Source organism: Neodiprion lecontei, chromosome 1 (genome assembly GCF_021901455.1).
Source record: "Neodiprion lecontei isolate iyNeoLeco1 chromosome 1, iyNeoLeco1.1, whole genome shotgun sequence".
NCBI lineage: Eukaryota > Metazoa > Arthropoda > Insecta > Hymenoptera > Diprionidae > Neodiprion > Neodiprion lecontei.
This window is the reverse complement of record NC_060260.1, coordinates 1,600,834-1,621,356: the sequence shown is the minus strand read 5'-3', so window position 1 is coordinate 1,621,356 and position 20,523 is coordinate 1,600,834. Positions and strand designations below refer to the sequence as shown.

At 42.6% G+C, this 20,523-nt stretch overlaps 5 protein-coding genes across 10 annotated transcripts in view; 3 read left to right on the top strand and 2 right to left on the bottom strand.

Annotated features, from left to right (window-relative positions):
* Nucleotides 1-1,984: 1,984 nt before the first annotated feature.
* LOC107217112 (xylulose kinase) lies at nt 1,985-8,160 on the top strand. 2 transcript variants are annotated; one of them, XM_046746409.1, is made up of 13 exons: nt 1,985-2,476; nt 2,581-2,667; nt 4,188-4,270; nt 4,430-4,583; nt 4,727-4,906; nt 5,269-5,370; nt 5,555-5,686; nt 6,144-6,297; nt 6,363-6,507; nt 6,590-6,879; nt 6,977-7,074; nt 7,142-7,282; nt 7,379-8,160. In XM_046746409.1, the coding sequence occupies exons 2-13, from the start codon at nt 2,596-2,598 to the stop codon at nt 7,439-7,441; spliced, it is 1,614 nt and encodes a 537-aa protein (XP_046602365.1). In that variant the 5' UTR covers nt 1,985-2,476; nt 2,581-2,595; the 3' UTR covers nt 7,442-8,160. The 2 variants fall into 2 exon arrangements, with proteins under 2 accessions (XP_046602365.1, XP_015509973.1); XM_015654487.2 differs by having other exon boundaries at nt 1,985-2,667.
* On the bottom strand, nt 3,896-11,985 carry LOC107217111 (splicing factor 3A subunit 1). Its single transcript, XM_015654486.2, has 12 exons — nt 11,685-11,985; nt 11,091-11,421; nt 10,850-11,009; nt 10,500-10,781; nt 10,271-10,378; nt 9,945-10,110; nt 9,178-9,861; nt 9,038-9,099; nt 8,810-8,917; nt 8,535-8,708; nt 8,327-8,439; nt 3,896-6,520 (listed from the first exon to the last, which is right to left on the bottom strand). The coding sequence occupies exons 1-11, from the start codon at nt 11,788-11,790 to the stop codon at nt 8,338-8,340; spliced, it is 2,283 nt and encodes a 760-aa protein (XP_015509972.1). The 5' UTR covers nt 11,791-11,985; the 3' UTR covers nt 3,896-6,520; nt 8,327-8,337.
* Nucleotides 11,986-12,093: 108 nt separating this feature from the next.
* Nucleotides 12,094-15,235, top strand: LOC107217109 (FAST kinase domain-containing protein 4). 2 transcript variants are annotated; one of them, XM_015654484.2, is made up of 10 exons: nt 12,094-12,259; nt 12,387-12,537; nt 12,718-13,176; nt 13,239-13,388; nt 13,490-13,735; nt 13,817-13,961; nt 14,048-14,131; nt 14,231-14,392; nt 14,473-14,548; nt 14,662-15,235. In XM_015654484.2, exons 2-10 carry the CDS (start codon nt 12,391-12,393, stop codon nt 14,873-14,875), a joined length of 1,683 nt encoding a protein of 560 aa, XP_015509970.1. In that variant the 5' UTR covers nt 12,094-12,259; nt 12,387-12,390; the 3' UTR covers nt 14,876-15,235. The 2 variants fall into 2 exon arrangements, with proteins under 2 accessions (XP_015509970.1, XP_015509969.1); XM_015654483.2 differs by having other exon boundaries at nt 12,715-13,176.
* A 102-nt stretch (nt 15,236-15,337) lies between these two features.
* On the top strand, nt 15,338-17,010 carry LOC107217110 (probable enoyl-CoA hydratase). Its single transcript, XM_015654485.2, has 4 exons — nt 15,338-15,764; nt 15,872-16,128; nt 16,258-16,552; nt 16,651-17,010. The coding sequence occupies exons 1-4, from the start codon at nt 15,650-15,652 to the stop codon at nt 16,926-16,928; spliced, it is 945 nt and encodes a 314-aa protein (XP_015509971.2). The 5' UTR covers nt 15,338-15,649; the 3' UTR covers nt 16,929-17,010.
* Nucleotides 16,921-20,523, bottom strand: part of LOC107217106 (terminal nucleotidyltransferase 5C) — a 74,505-nt gene continuing 70,902 nt past the window's right edge. For all 4 annotated transcript variants that reach the window (XR_006906387.1, XR_006906386.1, XR_006906388.1 and 1 more), the window contains 2 exons: nt 17,512-17,862; nt 16,921-17,370 (listed from right to left, as the gene is read on the bottom strand). The gene's annotated coding sequence lies outside the window, so the exon portion shown is untranslated. The remainder of the gene's footprint in view (nt 17,371-17,511; nt 17,863-20,523) is intronic.

The following is a 20,523-nucleotide window of genomic DNA, read 5'->3' as shown; positions in this document are numbered from 1 at the left end:
TGCTGTGGGAATATAAAAATAACGTGTTAGACTCGTTGCCTTTAATTTTATTAATGCTCTCGAGGGCGGATTATTACTTTTTTCTTCTCCCCGATACATCCTTATAATCTCGTTATTATCGTACCGTTACACGCCGTTCGGGCAATAATTTTTACGACCCACTCATCGCGCGTTGCGTACATGTGCACACATACATTCTCCGCTTATCTGGTCGTACCTACTTGATACCTGCGCTACGCGTTTCAGTGACGAAATGCCGGATTTTTTCTTATCTTTTCTTTATTTTCACTTTTGGTTTTGCGTTTCGTTTTTGTAAAAATACGAGCGCGACGAAATCGAGAATACGCGTAGATCCATAGACACCTTACAGCTGCCTACATACCCACCCATGCACGCCACGTATCTGTATACCTCTACGTAATACATATGGGCATGTCTAGGCATGGGAGAAAAATTGAGTCAACGCAGAAAGAGACACCCGAATGGCGGCGGTCATGTCTGAGCGGTGTTGCGAATATCGCCTGATCGGTCAAAATTAGCATACGAATTGAAAACAGGCCTTCGCATGATTTCTCTAGACGCGTATATACGGCTTATTATTTATGCATGTACATGTACAAAGGTGCACACGTGTAACGGACACACTCGGACGGATATTATGATGGTACTACGGCGGAAATCTTCTTCGCATTTCCAACGTTACGTTACGACGACGGCGATCAACCTGATCGCCCGATTATCTTAATTAAAATTCTCTGGTTTGACTTAAACTGCGCTAAGATAATGATAATAATTATTACACAGAACGGCATTCGAGTAATTCAGTAATTGATACGCGGTCGGGCGGTGTTAATTCTGCATTTCTTTTTCTCTTCTTTTCCTTCTCTCTCTCTCTCTCTCTTTTCTTCTCGATCGCAGAGCGACGCAAGAAAAAAGAACCAATCGACGATAAGCCGGATGATGCAATTTTACTCACAATAATTGCGTGCATTACATGCGGTTTCTTACATCGATATTTTGTCTTTATTTTGCCGCGATTAATTTGGCAAGGAAAAATAAAATAATTTTTCCAAGAAAATTGGCAAGAGAGATGAAAAATGTATATAAGATGCAGTACGCGGAAAATAGAAAGTATTTCACGACAGTTCAAAGAACCGCTAACGATCTTCATCATGCAGCTGTCGGGAGTATACCACGTATGTTTCGCAAGTGGAATTTTCTACTTTTCATACATACGTCAAGGGTGAAATAACAACTAATCTGTACATAGTACTCCCGAAATCGCCGTATAAATATTGTTTGGCTGACGAAACGTCGTGCAGGATGTAAACGACGTTGTAACTACTGGAAATGATCGTACAGCTAGAATAAAAAACAAGTCTACGATTAACTACGTTCACGTCAATTTTGCGGGTGCACGCGTTTCCGATCTCTTTACTTTTCGTAATCGGATCGTTAGCTGGACTTCGGATCGCAACGGTGAAAAAAAAGTAATTTCCGTATATTCGACGATTCGTACACCCTGTCGAAATCAAAAACGTGCACGGTGTACTTGGGTCATAAAAATTACGGTCGGAGGCGAGCCGCCTAAAAGCAGGTATACGATATCTTTACAACAACCCGCAGCAGACAGGCAATACGACGAAGAATGGAGATTTTTCGGCACGTGTATACATAAATTTGTAGTAGATGTACAGACAGGCGGTATATCTCATATACGCGCGGTGAACGATACGTATCGCAAGAATGATGTAATAACTTAATAAGGTAGATGTCGCTGTGGTATAATGAGCAATACGTATAATCTATTAACCATGCACGTATAATCGAGAACGTGTGTGTGTGTGTGTGCCTACATGTCCAGATAAGATTGGCGTGGGTAATTTTATTATTCGCTAATAGGTGGAGTTTGACGGGAGCGACGAAGACGGATAGACGGAGGGCAGTCGGAGATAACGAAGGATAGAGAAACTTCGGATAAACAGGGAGAAAAAGAGAGGGTTACGAAATCGCGCGACGTCCGTAGATACCGACTAACAAGGAACGTCGACAATTTCTCGTCTTTGGATGCGGCAGAGCGCGAAACAACGAAGGCGTAAGTCAGCGGCTCCGCGACCGCGATACCGAAACTCCAGCAGTGCGCGAGCGGTTCTTTTACAAGTTACAATTACTTACTACCAGCTTGCATCGTACGTACGTACGGGTGGGTTAAATTTCACCGTGACGGTGTTGCCGAGACACGGTCTAACCAGCGCCGACGGAGAGTGTCGGAGAGAGAAGGAGAAAGAGAAAGAGAGCCAACGAAGGACGCCGAAGCCGACGCCGACGCCGACGCCTCTCTCGCACCTGCAGACTACTACCTGCGCCGCGAAGAGAGGAAGAGAGGAGAGCCTCCTCTACGTCGGCAGAGCGAGACGCGCCTCCGGAGGCATCGAACATAAGTAAAACATCGCGCGACGCGCGGAGGAAAGCGGAAGTACGGAGATCACGCCCCCCTACCTCCCACCTCTCATCCTCCGCCGGCAAGGCTTCCGATCCTTCCATATTACACGAATTTATATTATATATTCCGATCGGCAGAGACTCACCGCGAAAATGAGTGACGGAACCGCCGTGGAGACCGAGACGAAGGCCACCTACCTGGGCCTGGACCTCAGCACTCAGCAGGTAAGGCCCCGTCGTTAGTATTTTACGTTCACCGCTTATTCACTCATTACTACAATTACAATTTAATCATTTAAGCGTATATCGTACACAGAGGGAACACGATAAATTATATTTTTACGACACACACGCGGTATTATTATACGTGCAAATAAACTACGACATTTTTCATGTTTCGTTCCTCCTCCTTCTCTCCCCCACCTGTTATTTTGTTACGAGTGTGTATAATATTATACAGGCACGAACCGCATCGTTCCATCATCATCATCATCATCATCATCATCGGCACATTACGCTCACAGATAAAGGGGGCAGATCTCGGTGAACTCGGCAGGTTGTGGTGTGTGTACTTTGTAGATGATTTATTTATTTATTTTGTTTCTTTTTCCATCTCTCTCTCGCATTTTTCGTCGGCGAGGAATCCTTATCTCGGTTTTTAACACACCACTGGTCACATGCTGGGACGTGCCTCTCGATCCGTGGGCCGCGTTGCGCATGTGCAGGAACGCACTATCAGTAATTGTTGTTACTCCACGATTGTTTAATCTATGATGAAAGGAAGGTTGGCGGGTGGGAGGGAGGGAGGGAGGGAGGGAGGGGGAATCCGTTTTATCACCGACGATTCCCCAACCTCGGATCAACGGAGGAGGAGATGAAATGAAACGCCGGTTGACGGCTCGTTAAATACGCTTTTCGGCATTACACCCGATCCTCAGGTGATCGCGCGAACGACGATGAGGACAGGTAAACGGCGGCGCTGCCTGTCGAAATCGAACGCGACACCTGTGCGCGCGGTTTTTTTTAAAATGGTTCCACCTGGGGACGCGGTTTCTACCTCGGTTCAGTCTTCTTCACTCCTTGATTTCGTAGCTACTTATCGAGGCTCTGAGACTCGACGATGCACGGAGAACATGTACGATTATGCAGATACTCGGATTTCATAAGCAGCGGTGACGAATTACGCGATACATGTATACATGTATACGTGCGTATACGTAGGATGTACAGGCAGTGAGATCACCGCGAATTTAAAAAGGTGCACGTTAGGCACTGTCTCTTTTCTCGACAATTTCCTGATATCTTGAAGCTAAGAATATCAGTATCAATTTACAAGATTAAAGTATCAATTATTGTCATTGTCTTACTTGCTAAGTACCTAATTGATGTAACAAGTGAGAGGTAAATGATATTGGAAAATATTTTGAATGAAACTATCAATTATCAAGAAATCTTTTTCACTATCAAGACTACGTACCGAAATTTACGTAATTTTGTTTATTATGCGACGTTTCAAAACAATACGAAACGATCGGTTAATCGATTATTTTTAACTCAGCGGCCATCGCCACTTGAAACAGAAGTACAAAAGGCTGTATTTGTATACTGCATATGAGATGATTAGCACTTTTAGTTACCCATCGATCGGGGATGACGGAATTCTTGCGATATAAAAGGGAATGAAACGAAAATTAAGTTTAAAAAAAATCTCCCCAAGATTTAATCTTCATTTCATTTTCTTTCAGTTGAAAGCTGTTGTGGTGGACGAGAACCTGAAGGTTCTTCACGAGACTAGCGTGCAGTTCGACAATGATTTACCGGAGTTTAGGTAATGAGTAATTTGAGATAAGCGGGGGGAAAATAAAGAGTATAACAATATGCCCACTTACCGTGCGACCCTTGTACCCATATTGTTCAATAAATAACAGCCGAGGATCGGTGGCTTGATTATCTGAAATATATTCTTTGTAAAACTGACTATTTTCAGAACCTACGGAGGAGTTGTTCAGAACAAAAGCGATCCCTTGCTCAGGGTGGCTCCCACACTGATGTGGGTAAAAGCCCTGGACATGATTCTCGACAAATTGCGGGTCTGCGGTGTCGACTTTGCAAAAGTCGCCGCGATTTCCGGTAGCACGCAGGTGAGAAACTTTACGTTACTGCCGACACGGAGATACAAAAATCTAGGTCTCAATGAGACGACGTATCCTCCGATATGTCGGATCCTAATATCAATTAATGATTAATAGCATTTTTTCTCCCTTGGCGTGAAAAACGAAAACAGCAACACGGTACGGTTTACTGGGGAAAAGGAAGCGGCAATCAGTTGAAAAATTTGGATCCGGACAAGTTTTTGCACGAGCAACTGGCGACGTTTTTTTCGGTCGGTCTGTCGCCGGTTTGGATGGACTCTAGCACGTCGGAGCAATGTCGTATCCTCGAGGAGGCGGTGGGCGGTCCGCAAGTAATACATCAGACTAATCCTTACTCAAATTAAGATTTCATTCCGTGGTGACTCGGTGCGTACACAAGTATGCGTACACAATATACCATACATATAGTGCACCAATGCGTGTGTGACCGTGTTGTACACATGATGCGAAACGAGCTAACGAGCTAAACTACTTCCTCTAATATTTGCCGCCGTGCTGCGGTATGGCTCCTGAGACTCTTTATCATGGCATACGTTGCGACGTGACTGATAGCACGTATGGCTAGAGAGCGCATGGGTATACGTCTATGTGTATTTACGTATCCTGCTACGTGAATGTCTTACCTATGTAAATAAGAAGAATGACTAACGCTTCGACTATCTCCGTTTTCCAGAAACTGGCAGAAATAACAGGATCCAGAGCTTACGAAAGGTTTTCCGGTGCGCAAATAGCCAAAATAGCCCATTACAAGCCGGACGCTTATGCCAGCACCGAGGTACAACACTAGGTGTGACCTAATTATTGAAATTTTCAAATCGTATTATTTGCTCGTAAAAATTCAAATTTTTAATTGAAATGAATTAAAGTCAACTGATTTCTGGACTTGATTCAATACTTTGTACCGTAACCAAGAGAACGTAAATGATGGTCACATATTTACTTGCGAAATTCATTTCCAGAGGATATCTCTCGTCAGCAGCTTCGCGGCTACTTTATTCCTCGGGGATTTCGCCCCAATTGATCTGTCCGACGGGTCAGGAACTAACCTTCTGGATATCCGAACTAAGGACTGGTGTGATCAGCTTCTAGAGGTTCGTAGATATACAAAAAAGACCGGGACAGGGTGGCGAAAATTTTGATCAAATGAAACTAACTCCCTGTCTTATCCCGTCAAAAAATTCAGAAATCCCTGACGTTTTCCCACGAAACTTGGGTAATATTGGGCAGCTTTTACGACCAAAAGTTCCAGAAGTTGTGCACACATTGAATATACAAATTTGGATTTAAAATGCGCATAGTATTGCTTCCCTTCACACGAATAATTAGAAATTGAACGATATACCATTTTCGAAAGTTAGCTTAACTGAATTTACGAAGCATGGCTGAAGTTTGAAAACGATATATAAAAAAAGTACGGTTCCCTGACTCTTTTCCAGTTTTTCCGACAATTGCTGAATTCTTTGTCCGCGTTTTACGGAAAATTGAGAACAATTCTCATACCTATTCTCTCTGAAATTCCCTCCGTCACGCAGTTTCTCATCCTCACAGGCTTGCGCTCCGGGACTGAGAGAGAGGCTCGGAAGTCCCGTGCCATCTTACACGAATTTGGGTCCGGTTTCGAAGTATCTCGTTGAGCGATTTGGGTTCGATGAAAAATGCCGAGTGATAGCATTCACTGGGGACAATCCGGGCTCTCTGATTGGTGGGTAACGGGTCCTCGATTTAGCCTCTACGCAGCGTAGTATCAAATTTCAACTATGTTCGCAGGAATGAGACTCAAGGACGGAGATGTGGCTTGTAGTTTGGGCACTAGCGATACTCTCTTTTTATGGCTTGAAAAGGTGAAAACCGCGACGGAGGGGCACATCTTCTGCAACCCGCTAGAGGACGGGGCTTACATGGCTTTGCTTTGGTAAGATACTTTCCTAGAAAGGTAAGAGAAGAGATTAATAAGATTTTGAACAAGAAAAATTCAGAGCGTGCAATGTTTTTAGCTTTAAAAATGGCTCTCTGACTCGCGAGAGAATCAGAGACAGCGCGGCCGGTGGATCCTGGCAAATTTTTAACGAATTATTGGAGAGCACGCCCCGAGGAAATTTCGGTAATATCGGACTTTACTACGACGCTCAGGAGATAATTCCGTTCCTTAACGGAGATCACAGATACAACAAAGCCAACGACGAAATCAGCCGATACAGTTCAAAGGAAGTCGAAGTCCGGGCGGTCATAGAGGGTCAATTTATCGCGCGAAGAGCCCACGCCGAAGACTTTGGCTTCACGATCGGTTAGCCATCCGAGTTATACTTAAATTTTCCTTCCCAGAATAAACTTTCGACGTCTCTATGCTCCACGCATTCGATTTTATCCCACGTTCTTTCCAGGCCCAAACACCCGCATTATAGCGACTGGGGGAGCTTCTAACAACAAAGCGATACTCCAAGTTCTCGCCGACGTTTTCAATTCCCCTGTTTACGTCTCGGTGAGTCGATGTCTCATTCGAAACTGCGGTATAATAATTCGAAATTACTAAATTAATACAATTTTAGGAATTAGCTAATTCGGCGATGTTGGGAGGGGCTTATCAGGCGAAGCACGGATTGCTGCGTGGAGAAAAAACTTTTCTGGAAATAACAGCATCGTTACCCGAACCTCGGCTATTGTGTCAGCCGTACAAAGACGCGGAGTCTGTAAGTGACGCAAAGTTGTAAATAATATTACTTGTGCAAATAATCTTACACGGAAAATTTGAGTATTTAGTAACGCTGTTTTGCAATCATTTTCAGATATACAAGCCGATGATCGTTCGGTATAGAAAAATCGTCGCCGATCTGCTGAAGAAGGAATAGACTAAACCCAAACGAAATACCGAGAAATTTTTATGGACTTCTGCTGTTTAACATTCCGCCCTTTTATCGACAATACAAGTACCTCTGATTAGTTTTCTACTGCACTGACGATAGGGCTAGTTAATTAGAAGACTTTTATTTAATTTTAATTCGATGAATGACAATAGAAATTTTAGGCTCCTAAGCATTCTGGAAATGCTTTTGGTCTACTGCTTGTTTAAAAGTTTATTCCAATTTAATTAATCGATATCTCTTTATAGTCAATGGTTAGTGAAATTACATTTGAACGGCATCCAGGTGATATTTTATGTATGGATAATAATATAATTTACTCGAGGATAATTTTCATCTACTCGAATGGCAATAATATCGCTGCATAATATAATTTAACTTAGCGCATTCCATTTCCACTATAATATACAATAGGCATATTATATAATTTATGGTGAAGTAAGTAGGCGAAATAACGACAAAAGTTTCATCAAGTAATCCGACTGCAAACTTGTAACAGCTATGCTTTGTTTAGGCAAATTTGAGTACTTGAAGGCACAAAAAGACTACCTGGCTAAGATACAATCAGGAGAAAATTCAGAAATTTCGCTCTAAGTTGTTGAAGAATGAGGAGAAAAAAAATTATTTAACTTACACCCATGTGCCTAAATTCCATGTAAAGTACAAGTTTTAATAAAATATTATTCCCATGATGATTATTTATTCGATAAGAGGTTGGATAATTTAATCGGTTTACCTTTTCCTTAGAAAGAAAAGAAGTCACTAATATACGTAGTTTTAAGTTTGTTGCATATCCAGCGTATAAGTGAAATTAAAAATTCTCTTAGGGTAGGTCGATTGACTGACATTTTTATAATCAATTGCCGTAATTACCTGAAAAACTTTTACTTCTTCCTGCCACCGCGCTCCTTTGGTAAAAGGTTTATCACGTTACCCGAGGCTAAATTATAGTAACCGAGAGTGTTGTTGTCCTTGAAGAACATTCCCTGGAAAAAGAATGTTAAAGCACGATTTCAAAATGCGCACAAATGAATAAGGACAAGTGGTTTCCGATATATGTATGATAAATCGCAATAATCACCTCGTATTGAAGCTTTTGTTTCCCAGGCGGCATTCCAGTCTGTTCGTGAATGCTTGCCTTCATTGTAGCAATGGTATCGCTCAATTGCAGCGTGATGTTCAGAGTTTGTCCGTTCAACTTCCACTCAGCTTTCTCGGTCATCATAGGAACGGCGATATTGACTTGCACCGGACCCTGAACAGCGGATTACATTGTTAAAAATTATAGCTTGAACGTGGGATTGTTGCTTGAATAATCCTGCGAAACGAGAAAGCAAAACAATTAATAACACTTACCTTATTTCTAGCCAAGAACTGTTGCTCCGGTATCAAGGAATCTTCGGTACGCAATTTCTTTGCTTGCGGTTCTTCTTCCATTGGCTCGCCAGGATGCTTTATACCAATCTACAATTTTTTGAACGGACAAGTAGATACGTAACGAAACAAAGTCGGGAATATCACAAAAAGAATAACGATTTTACGGCTGCTGTGCGTGAAATTTTAGTAAATTAAAGTAAATCTTACCCCACTTGGTAACGGCGGCTGCATCGGGGGTGGCGTTGGCATGAACGGCGACATTGCTGGTGCTGCAATATTAGAAAACACAATGAAACCTTACGTGATGAAAAAATTTTATTACTGCAGAAAGACGAAGTGAAACTTACTCATTAAGGGGGGCGGCCGAATCGGCGGCATGGGTGCCATCATCATCATAGGTGGTTGAGGCATTATGGGTTGCGGAATACCCATCGTCGACATTCCAATCGAAGGGGGTGGTGGTTGAGCAGGAACCGGTACGGGTTTGGGCGCGGGTGGCTTTGGAGGAGCTTTCAGGGTCGCCTGAGGCTTGGAAGCCGCAGCCGCCATGTGGGAGAGTTCAGCAGCTCGAGTGGCGGGTTTAGGCCCGATTTTCTCCTTTTCCTCATCAGGCAGAAGGCCTTTAACCTTATGGATTTGATGTATTTGCTCTTCAAGTGTAATATTAGCGCGAGCGGCGCGCGTAGCGGCCTCAACGCTCGACGTGTGACCGTCCCACGTAACCTTGTCGTCTTTCTTCTTGTCCTCTTCACCGATCTTCTTACCAATAGCTGTCTCCTCATCTCCCACACCGAAAATATCCGTACGCCGCTCGGCCAGCTGCTTCAAACTTGCTTCTATCGCCGTACCAGGAGCGAATACGGTCTCTTGGGCCAGTTTGTCCAGGTGCTTATCACGCTGCTCCACCCAGCGAGGATCCAGCAGACCAATTCGCATGTGTTCTTGCACTTTGCTTGCTGGGATTCTCTCCCCAGTTATAGGAGATATCAAATACTCATCTGGCGCAGTGGGGCGAGTATTCTTCACGGAAGCTAGATATTAATTCGTTGGATTAGATGGCGGTGTACGATGTTGTCGACGAATAACCTAAACTCGAGACACTTCATCAGCTTACCATGTTGTTTCGGATCGTACCCCTTCTTGACGACGACATTGCCCGGGGTTGGAGGTAGCGGCGGTGGTTGCATGGTATCGCGGTGTCTCTGGTCTTTGCCTCTGTTTGAATCTCCAGGAGGCGAAACGTCGTCGTCATCACTGGAATCTTCCTCCATATCTTGGACCTGGAAAAACTGGTGTTACAATGTCTGATACTGCTGACATGCGATATTAGCGATTATCTCCTAATAATATAATGATAAGCACAAAAATAATTGCGAAATTCACATAAAATTCTCATGCATGGACAGAATTTTTTAATTCACAGTATTTCTTGACATTCACCTGGTTGTTATCTTTTGCTCTGTCTTTCTCACCCTCGCGAGAGTGGAGCTCTTCATCCCCGTCACTTTCAATCTGCATTTCCACCTCCTCTCCATCCTCAATGCGTTCCTGAAAGAAAAACTCACTCAGAACATGTCCTAATCCGGTGATACTAAATTAAAAACTTATTCAATCGTGTCGTGTGAAGTTGAATAGCATTTGAACAGTTTACGACTGAAAATCCACGCACCTGCATCAAAACACGAGCTCCAACCTCGTCCGGAGTTGTGGGAGCGGGGAAATTCCCAACTTCAAACTGTTGGTAGTCAACCGTTTCAACGACAACAAAATCATGCCAATCAATTTGAGCATAAGCAACTCTTTCACGCTCTAATTCCTCTTCCTCTTTGCGCCTCTGTGCCTCCTGATACTTGAGCCACTCTGCGCGATATTTCACTTGTTCTAATATCTTGTCCATGTTCGCGGCTTCATCTCGCAGCCGAGGAAGTAAATCTTTCGGAGGAATCAGCACCTGTTGCACAAATAAATGAAATACCAATTTCTATTCTATATGCATTTCTGTATTCGAACCGGGCTTACCTTTGTATACTGTTCAAGCAGCTTAGTGAAATATTGAAAGAGAGAGTGCTGAGGACGCAAAAAGTCAAATTGAAAATTCCTCTGCTCACGATTCATTAGATTGGTCAAAAATTGGCGCCCATTACGAGCTACAAACTGAGCTGTCAGTTTGACAATGTCTCTGTAAAATAATTGACAGTTTAAAATGGACCGGATGCAATACAAAATAAATTCAGTAAGAGTAAAATAAAAGTAAGCCTACAAATCTAGAGCGGAAATAGACGGGGGATCAGCAATGAATTCAAAATCAACTGGCGGATCCTTGGGTACGAACGGCTGTTCGACTTGCTTCAAAATTTCTTGTTGTTTCTGGTGGGCTGTGAGATTCACACCTTTACCAACGCCCAGACCGATGACAGGCTCCTGTGCCTTTCCCTCCTTGAATTCCTTAACTTTGTGCTGATAATAAGCATGATACGGATCGCCAAAGTTGAGGAAATTGAACTTTGGGTTGCCAAGCTCGTTTTGACGGATCCTCGACTCAAACTCTGGGCCATTTCTAGCAACAAAACTAGCCGTCTTATCAACGATATCTGATCAGCTGTGTAAGGAAATTGATACCTGAAAGATATTTCCGTGATGATTTGTTATTTTTACAACATCGACTTACGATTCGCTCTCGTTTACCCACTGGCTCTTTCAAAAGCGGTTCGATTGATTACTATCCTCCACCTGAAAGGTGCGCGTTACGATCAGTTACAAAGTTCTTACACATTTTAAGCAAATTTAGAAGAGCGGGTGATGAGTGAAAAAATGAAAAAACGTTGCTCGAAAATTCAGTTTCGATAAAGGATACTCCTAACCTCCGGGGGAGGGTATATGATGCCGACGATCGGCTGCGAGGACGGCGCGGCATCCTCGACTTCCGCTGGTTGGGGAGTTACTATTTCTTGAGCCGGCATTCTTTCCGTAGCTCTATTCGCAACTCGTTGTAACAATTATTCACTCGTCATTTAGAAGGGCAAAAATTCAACTAAACTCCGCAGCGAGAGGAACGTAAAGGCACACAAGAATCCGAAATCAGGGCGATATCCAGACTTCAAGGAACTCAATGGAACTACCATAGACTACTAAGAAACACCAAAAGGGTCCGGGTGTGCGAATAATTGAACAGCGAGCTAGCTGACATGATCTCTATTTGACTGTTGGTTGATCGTTACTCCACTAGGTTCGCATTGCGCCAACCCGTCAATGTATTCTTTGATATGCTGTCAGAGTTTCGTATCTACGGTTCCTTTTAAATACAGACTGCAGAGCGAATGTGCAGCAGCCGCATAACCTCAATATGAAATCATAAATTGATAATAATATAATTTATAAATACGTATGATCTGTGAAATAATCGTCACACATTTAACCTGTAAATATAGAGTGAGTGTCATTTATAACATCACCTGTTACTCTTAGTGTTATGTCACGTGTTATTGGGAACAGAGTAGGGCTAGTCCTTCTGCTTATATGCTATGGCATATTACATAAAGAATTATTCATTTTCCAGATTAATGGCAATGCTACAATTTGGCGGAACCATGTGTAACGTGGTAACTAGGTTCGCCCCTCGTACGATATGGAGGATTAATTCGCAGCAGTTGTTAACACTCAGCAGTTCCGCAGCCCCTGTTCCTGACATTGCTTCTATTGTTGACAAGGTTTGCTATCCATTGACAAAGTAATACACAAACTGGTAGCTTAGTTTTTATTCCCTGCTTAACTTGCCTTCAGCTGTCTTTTCCTAATTTTATTACATTTATTTCTATTATCGCCTACTGCACAAGTGTTCCTAATCCTTCTTGATCACTTGTCATTTACTGTCTCTTGAAATTCAGCAGCCCAAGAAACCAGTCCAACAGCAAACCAGTACAAAGCAGAGTAAACCGAAACTAAAGTCCGAAAACAAACTAGTCGAAGCGGCATTTGCCGCAATACTGAATGACACGAAAACAGTGGCCGATAGGTCTTCAAAATCCTCCATTAGAAAAGATATTTCTGAGGCTAATACCATCGACAAGTTATTAAGCATAGCAGGAAATGAGAAAATATCTCAAAGAGATGGTCTCAACATTATGTCTATTCTCTCCGAGTGGATTAATGCAAAGACAATCACTCCGGCAGACTTTGAGAAAGATCCGAGGTTCTTGTCGCTTTGCAAACAGCTTGCAGGACAGGCTGAACAATCGACAACATCCAAACCCCACGAACATGGTGATTTAAAAACTGTGCTCAGCCTTGCGGGAGATGATGAGGCAGCAAAACTCATTTCTACCCTATCTCTCGCTCAGATGACCCAGGTCAGCCCTAATTCGGTAAACATGCAAAGTTGTTTTCTTTTCCTAATACATTCTGTTCTTAGGTACTTACCACCTTGGCTCACAAGCGGAGAAGATCCCTACCCATATTGAGATCTTTGTCGTACCATATCTCTCGCAGCACTGAGAAAATGAATGTAAAAGAATGTGCTGACATTCTATTTTCATTGGCTGTGCTGAACTTTCCAGATGAGGTATGAAAACGAAATATTTTTTTCTGCTTATCATTACTTAAGACAAAATATCAAAGATCAACACTTTTCTGGCATGTACAAATATTGGGAAAAATGTGTAGGTACTGATGGAGAAAGTTAGCTCAGAATTAATCATACGTATTCCTGAGAATAATGGTACCGCTGTAATAGGCTCAGTCGTAACATCCTTGGGCTTTCTCCGATATAAAAATACCGAACTGTTGGATGCGTTATGCGAATGGATCTTGGCAGAGCCACGATCACTGAAGCCACAGTACATCACATCCCTGTTGTTAACTTTAGCCACTGTTCAACACATACCTTTCAACATGACAGAATTGCATAAGGTACCAAACTTACTTAGAATTGGTTTTCCTCTCTTTTCTTGTCTGCGAAGCTTTTTCAATTTTTATTACTGAATGGTCTAGGCATTCATAAAGCCATTGAAGGAGACTGATGTATCCGCTTCGGAAATATGGCTTGATGTTGTCTGGGCAACTGTAATTCTAGGAATAGCAGATCCTGTCCAAGTTGCTTGCACCTTGAACTCAGTTTTTATCCAAAAATTGACAGGTATCTCAAAATATATTTCTGAATTGAAGTGAAACTGGGTCGTGAATACCATTGATCCTTATCACGATTCTGGTTAAATTTCACAGACTTACAATGTCTGACGGTGCCAAGGAAGGTGAAGCTGCTCAACGTTAATGCTGCAGCCAAATTACTAATCCCAAATTATACGGGTAAGTTTGCAGTTGACTATGGGCCATCATTCTAAAATAATTGAAAATATATTTAATAAATGTATTTCGTTTATCGAGAGATCTGATTATGTGATTTAGGGCCATTTTTAAACGAAGACCTCAATTCGGATGAGACATTCATCAATAGACCCAAAGAAAAACAGCTCTATGTTACCTCCGTGCACGATACCCTTTCCAATCTATTCGCTTCATCAACTTGTCTGAAAATCAATGAGAACACCGGAATGGGCTTTATTATAGGTGAGCTATAATTAATTGGAATCATTGATAAGTTGATATAATTAGCTCATAACTTTTCTTTATGATTTATCATTCCGCAGATGCGGAATGCTATGTGGACGATAAATGCAATCCACTACCGATTGGTCAAGCGGCGAAACACAGTAATGCTACGAGGTAAGTGTGTAAAGTTTGTTAAGGAATGGGGTACCTATATACAAATGAATATGACGTTCGCTTATTATATCTTTGAAATCTATTTGTGAAAATTTTGAAAATTGCTGTTTTAGACTTGCGGTGATTAGCCTTTATTACAACGACTTTTGCCGAGGGGTCCAAGAGTGTGTGGGTTTATATTCGCTGATCATCCGACTACTACAAGCTAAGGGATACAAAGTAGTGCTTGTACCTTATACAGAATTTAATCCACAGGATAAATTAGTAACACGTGTTAAATACTTAAAGGAAAAAATACGGTTAACGGTTCAGTCGAGTAGTACCTAGGGTCAAATTTCATAATTTGTTACTATTAATCCGTGATTAAACAATTAACAAATTAATTGAAGGGGGGGGGGGGGGGGAATATGCGAATGGCACACCATTGTGAACGACAATTGAGCAAGTTTAACTTGACCCATTTCTCAAAAGGTCGATCAATGTTATGCCATTATTTTTTTCCTTACGAAACACAAAATTCTAGACGTGAAAATCGAAGAACTACTTTCGTAACAAAAACATAAATCGACGACGGTGAACTCGCAGACGGAAAAAGTGGTGTGCAAAAAAAAAAGAAAAAAAAAAAAATACGGTCCAAAAGGCATAGGTATACAAAGAACATTCTCATTCGCAAATCACCAATACGACCTGATCCTGTTCGAGATTATGCGAAAAATTTGTGAAGTTCGCGACGTAGTAAAAATAAAGAATTTACATCATGTAATTTTAGTTTTACTTTCATACCTTAACGAGTAACTGAATATTTTACTTGCGTAGAAATGCCGCAGTCCCCTGCGTGTTCGACTATGTTTTAAAAATTGGGAGAATGATTAGAGATATCGCCTGCATCCCGTTAGGGATTCCTGATCAAATACCAACATCAAGCAAGTGGCGACGCCAATTTGGTTGGTTTCATTGACCAACCGCCATCAGATACACGCATGTGCGAGTTGTTGATCCGTGGACGTTACGTCGGGAGAAAATTAAATGTGCTTAAATCCTTAAAGGATCAAAGTATTAATCGATTAGCTGAATTGTGTTAGGAAAATAACACGGAGAAAAATGTTTTCCGCGAGACGTTTGATTCCGTCGCTGAGCAGGGAGATCAGGCGTCATTTAAAAAAATCTCTAACCTCAAAACCAGCCGCGGCCGTAGAATTATGCGAGCCGACTAAAGGCGAGTAAAATACCTGAATCAATTCCATTTCCAATGTCACGTTTCGTTTGATGGAAAACGATTTTCATACGTCATACTTTCATCACGGATGAATATATTTCTTACAGAGAATAAAGACATACTCGTTGAGCGAATGGGCGAGATAACAAAGATCGGTATAAATTGTCCGGAGAAAAAGAACAGCCTCAACCGAATAGCGGCGCAAAATCTTTCGGACGCTATCGAAGAATTTGAGCAAGACGAATCCGCCCTTGTCGCCGTTATCCACGGTATTGGGGGAAATTTTTGCACCGGCTATGACCTCAAGGAAATATCCGAATACGACGGAGAGTCGGAAGACACTTTGCCACAGTTCGGGCCTCTGGTACGGCAGGAATTCCGTCATGCTTTTTACCCCAGTACTCCTTTCTAAAGCTCACTCCAAAAATCGGAGGAGAAGAGGAGGAAAATGCCAGGTTTCCACCCCCGTTTTCAGTACCGGTCTAATTTTCAGGCGAACCGAATGACTCTGACGAAAAAACCGATGGTTGCTGCCCTCAGCGGTTACACGATCGGAGCCGGTCTCGAGTTGGCTCTTCTCTGCGATTTAAGGGTGGTCGAGGAGTCCGCAGTGATCGGTTTTCACAATCGGAGATTCGGCGTTCCGATCCTCGGCGGTGGTACCGTCCGTCTACCGGCTCTGATCGGCCACTCGAGAGCGATGGACATGATCCTGACGGGCCGAGGAATCACCGCCGCTGAAGCCTTCTCGTGGGGATTGGCGAACAGGCTCGTGGCGTGCGGCACGTGTAAGACGAAAGAGAAAAGAAACTGATTGTGATTATAAGAATAACGAGACAGGCCAGCCGGGAGTGCCTCTCCACTCATTCTTCTTTGCTTCCCCCAGCCCTAGGACAGGCCTTCAACCTGGCCCAGTGTCTGCTCAAGTTCCCCCAGCGTACCATGCTCGCCGATCGAGCCTCCGCTCACAACGCCTCATTCTCTTCGCGGAGCTTCGAGGAGGCGTTGCAGTACGAGAAGGATCACTCGTCGCATCTGTTATTGGAAGAAGGCGCCGTCGGTGCTAAGAAATTTCGCGAGGGTATCGGGAGGCACGGAAAATTCTATCATTTGCGACACATCGATAGAAGCAAGACCGACGAGATTAAAGACGATCTTTTGTAGTTGTGATAATTTAATATAATCCTATAGCGATTATACTTGTATTGTATATTGAATAAAAGCGTCTCTTTAATCTTGCTGGACAGCCGACGTTTTTTTCTTTGCAATATAAAAAAGTTGTCATACCTCCTGCACGCCTGGCTGACAATAATTTTGCGAGATTATAAAAAAAAAGTTTCGAGACATCGCACTTCGAAAAATAATAAAAATTAAGCAACTCTGTCTCTCGAAGCCGGTTTGCTGACCCTCGATCGTCTTTCCGGATGTACACTTTTACCAGCGTTCTTGTCCTGCAGCGATGATTTACCCGCGACAGATGACGTCCGTTGCTTTCCTGCAGGCGGTTGTTGTATCTTTGACATTATATCGGCGGCAATTTTGCTTGCCTTATTGCCAACGGCGTTGATTACAGGAAGAACCCGTGAGATCCGTCCCTCGGTGTCTCCTTGAAGCAAGAAACACGATTGGAAAGAAAAAAAAAGCCATGAAACTATGTCGAAATTTGTAATCATATAGGTATACAGAATTAACCGCATACGCTATGCAAAGGATCGGTATAACCGGTTATTTAGGTAAACGTACGTACTTTCGACCTTGACGATGAAGTACACAGTCCCGGGTACCAAAATATCCGTCCCTCTAGCCCAGCAAGGATAATTAGTGACGTTCTTCATTTGACGCGTATCTTCTTCGCAGAGATCGATTTCCCCTGTTTTATTATCACAATATATTACTTGGGGTAAGAAAAAAGGCAGGAAATTAGACAGCTGCGATTGGCTTCGCCGAAGGACGCTTCGCACACCTTCTTCGAGGCGAGCTGTTTTTCGTACATAGTCCATAATTAGTCCGATCGGACAGTCGATGTTCACCAATACTTCTCTGGTACCGTTCGAAGAATCAGCTTGGAGCTCCTGCGGATCGTCGTTCCCGTTCTTCCCTGCAAGTTTGAAAAGGAAAAGGAATTACATGAATTGAAATATGGATTGTCACGTACCGAGAAAGTACTTGACGCGGACCACGGTCATCGTCTGCATTTTTATTCCGTCACCCTGTCGGCCTGTCGAACACGTAGAGTGCGGATAAGTCGCTGTATACAAATTGTGAAAGAAAAAGAGAATAAACCGTAACAAGGAGGAATGAAAACAAACTTCAAATGTCTCTCGCCAAGGCTACCAAGAAGCCGAATATCGATAGAACGATCGCTGTCCCAGTTTCCTTCGAGGTCCGAGACGCGAAGAATAAATGCCGCGTCTGTTCGTCTCGTCTCTCCGCTGTCACCTCGTAATTAGGGGGCTATTCAAGTAGGTATTAGCTAATTTCTTGCAAACTTTTGCATCCCACCCCGAGCGACAACGATTGGTAACGTTTGCTTGTTTTGCCCACTACTGTTTTTTAACGTTACATAACGCTTCTTCAAAACTTCATTAGCTGATCGATTTATTACCTGGAAATGGCTCAAGTGCCATTTATAGTCACATCTTGATCAATTCATCTCTACTTTATTGGATGTTAATTATTATTAATTGTCAATACACTCTGACATGTTTAGTAAAACGTGAATTTATTATTCATCGAGTATTAAATACATCGTATATTGTCTATCTTCTTAAATGCATGCAGTGAACCTTATATTTGCTAAGATACTATTACTGAGCAATTAATGCGTTATTAACACCTCGTTTTAAAACAAATTTTTATTATTCTCAAGCACGCTGTGTGTTGCCTTTGCGCACGCACTTCGAATTTTCTATGTTAGCTAAAGCTTGCCTGAAACGCCTAATACAACAGGATAACATTTGATAATGTTTCTTCGAATGGCCTACCCGTGTTTAGCTAATACTTGAACGGCACCTGGGCACAAACATCAAATTCTGAAAATGGAGTGAGAGCACGGAAGTACACATATGCGCACGATTGGAAATGCATTTAACAGAGTTTTTTGAAAAATGAGAGTTTCACCTAACTACATCCGCGTAAAAAGGTCGGCTTTTGCTCGCAAGCCTAGGGCGGCGATTAGTCTCAATCCATCCCTGCGCGATATATGTTACATGTTGTATCATATCCACAGATAAAAATCAAGGATGCGCCCTCCAGCGTTGCGTCGTCATCATAAATAACACAACGAAGCGCTCGGCTGAAATGCAGCAATTCAGAAATTTTACATTACGCCCTATATGTATTTATTACAGATATACACATGTGTGCTGCATGATATACATAATATCCGTTCGTATTCGCGCTTGCGTTTGCAATTGCGCACGCATCGATGCTGATTGAGAATTCGAGATATGTGTTATATACTATAATACACAGGCATGCGTTCCTTCTCTTTTCTTACCGTTAAAACAACTGCACAAATTTAATTGGCGAAAGTAAGACAAGCGTTGCCCGATACACACCGACTCCGGAGGCGGGCTACACACACACACACACACACACGCACACTTCTTTATACACTTATGCGGGCAAGAGCGAATTGCGACGTATAGTGTCGAAATGGGTGCAGGTGGCGGCGGCGGCGGCGGCCGCACATTGTTGCGAAATATCTCTACGGCAAATACTTCGTCTTATACATATCTCTGTATACTCGTACGTGGATATCCGCATGTGTACATCAGGTACGCCGATCGATGCATGCCCGCGTGTAATCTGCACATGTACAAAGACCTTGGTGAAAATGATTTCGACGATTTTCTACAAATTTTTTAACGAAACTTGGTCATTTCGTACAATCTCGTATCTCGTAAAAACAGAAAATTGTTTTCGTACGAAAATTGTAAATATGCATAGTTTCTCATAAGAACTCGTATTTTTTTTTTTTTTTACTTGTTAGTAAAAAATCTACAAGCTACTACAATTATGCACATTTGTAATTTTTGATGAACTAATGCGAAATGTTCCAATTTCTGAAAATATTCGGAGCAGTAAAAATTTTCACCAAGGGAGGAACGCGGGATATGATCCAAGCATGAGAAGAGAATTCAACGACCGACGGATTCGGGCGGTGTGAATCGGTAATGGTCAAAATGACTGAGCAGAGCGGATTTGCTCAACGTGCGTTAGTCAACTAGTCGTTACAACGGCCAACCAACCGCGTTATATACACCTTTACAATAGTTATTGCAGCACGATCTGGTCAACCATGCTGCGAGTTTCAGTCTAATACGTTGTGTGGGTATGGAATTTTCTAAAAATAGAGAAACAAATGTGAGTCAACGAAAGTAAAAAAGAAATAAAGGAAGGAAGGAGAAAAAAAGGAAAAAAAAAAGAAAGAAAAAATCACACACACACACACACGAACCGCAACGCGCGCGCGAGTAAAATCTAGCTGTTTAACATAAATAAGGTGTTGCTTATCTTGTACAAACGATTACACTGCGGCCTGTGCCTGTGTGGCGGAATAATTATCGCCGCAGACCTTAAGCCGTCTACCTACGGTTCAACCTGCGTACGTTTAGGTACAGGCTATAAGGCTTGTTTTCGTAACCGGATAGATGACAATTTATTACCGGTTATCGCAGCCTGCTACAGACGATCAGGGATACATTGGTCGGCACTCGAGGTGGAGAACTTCCAGCACGCGGTACCGGGACATCGC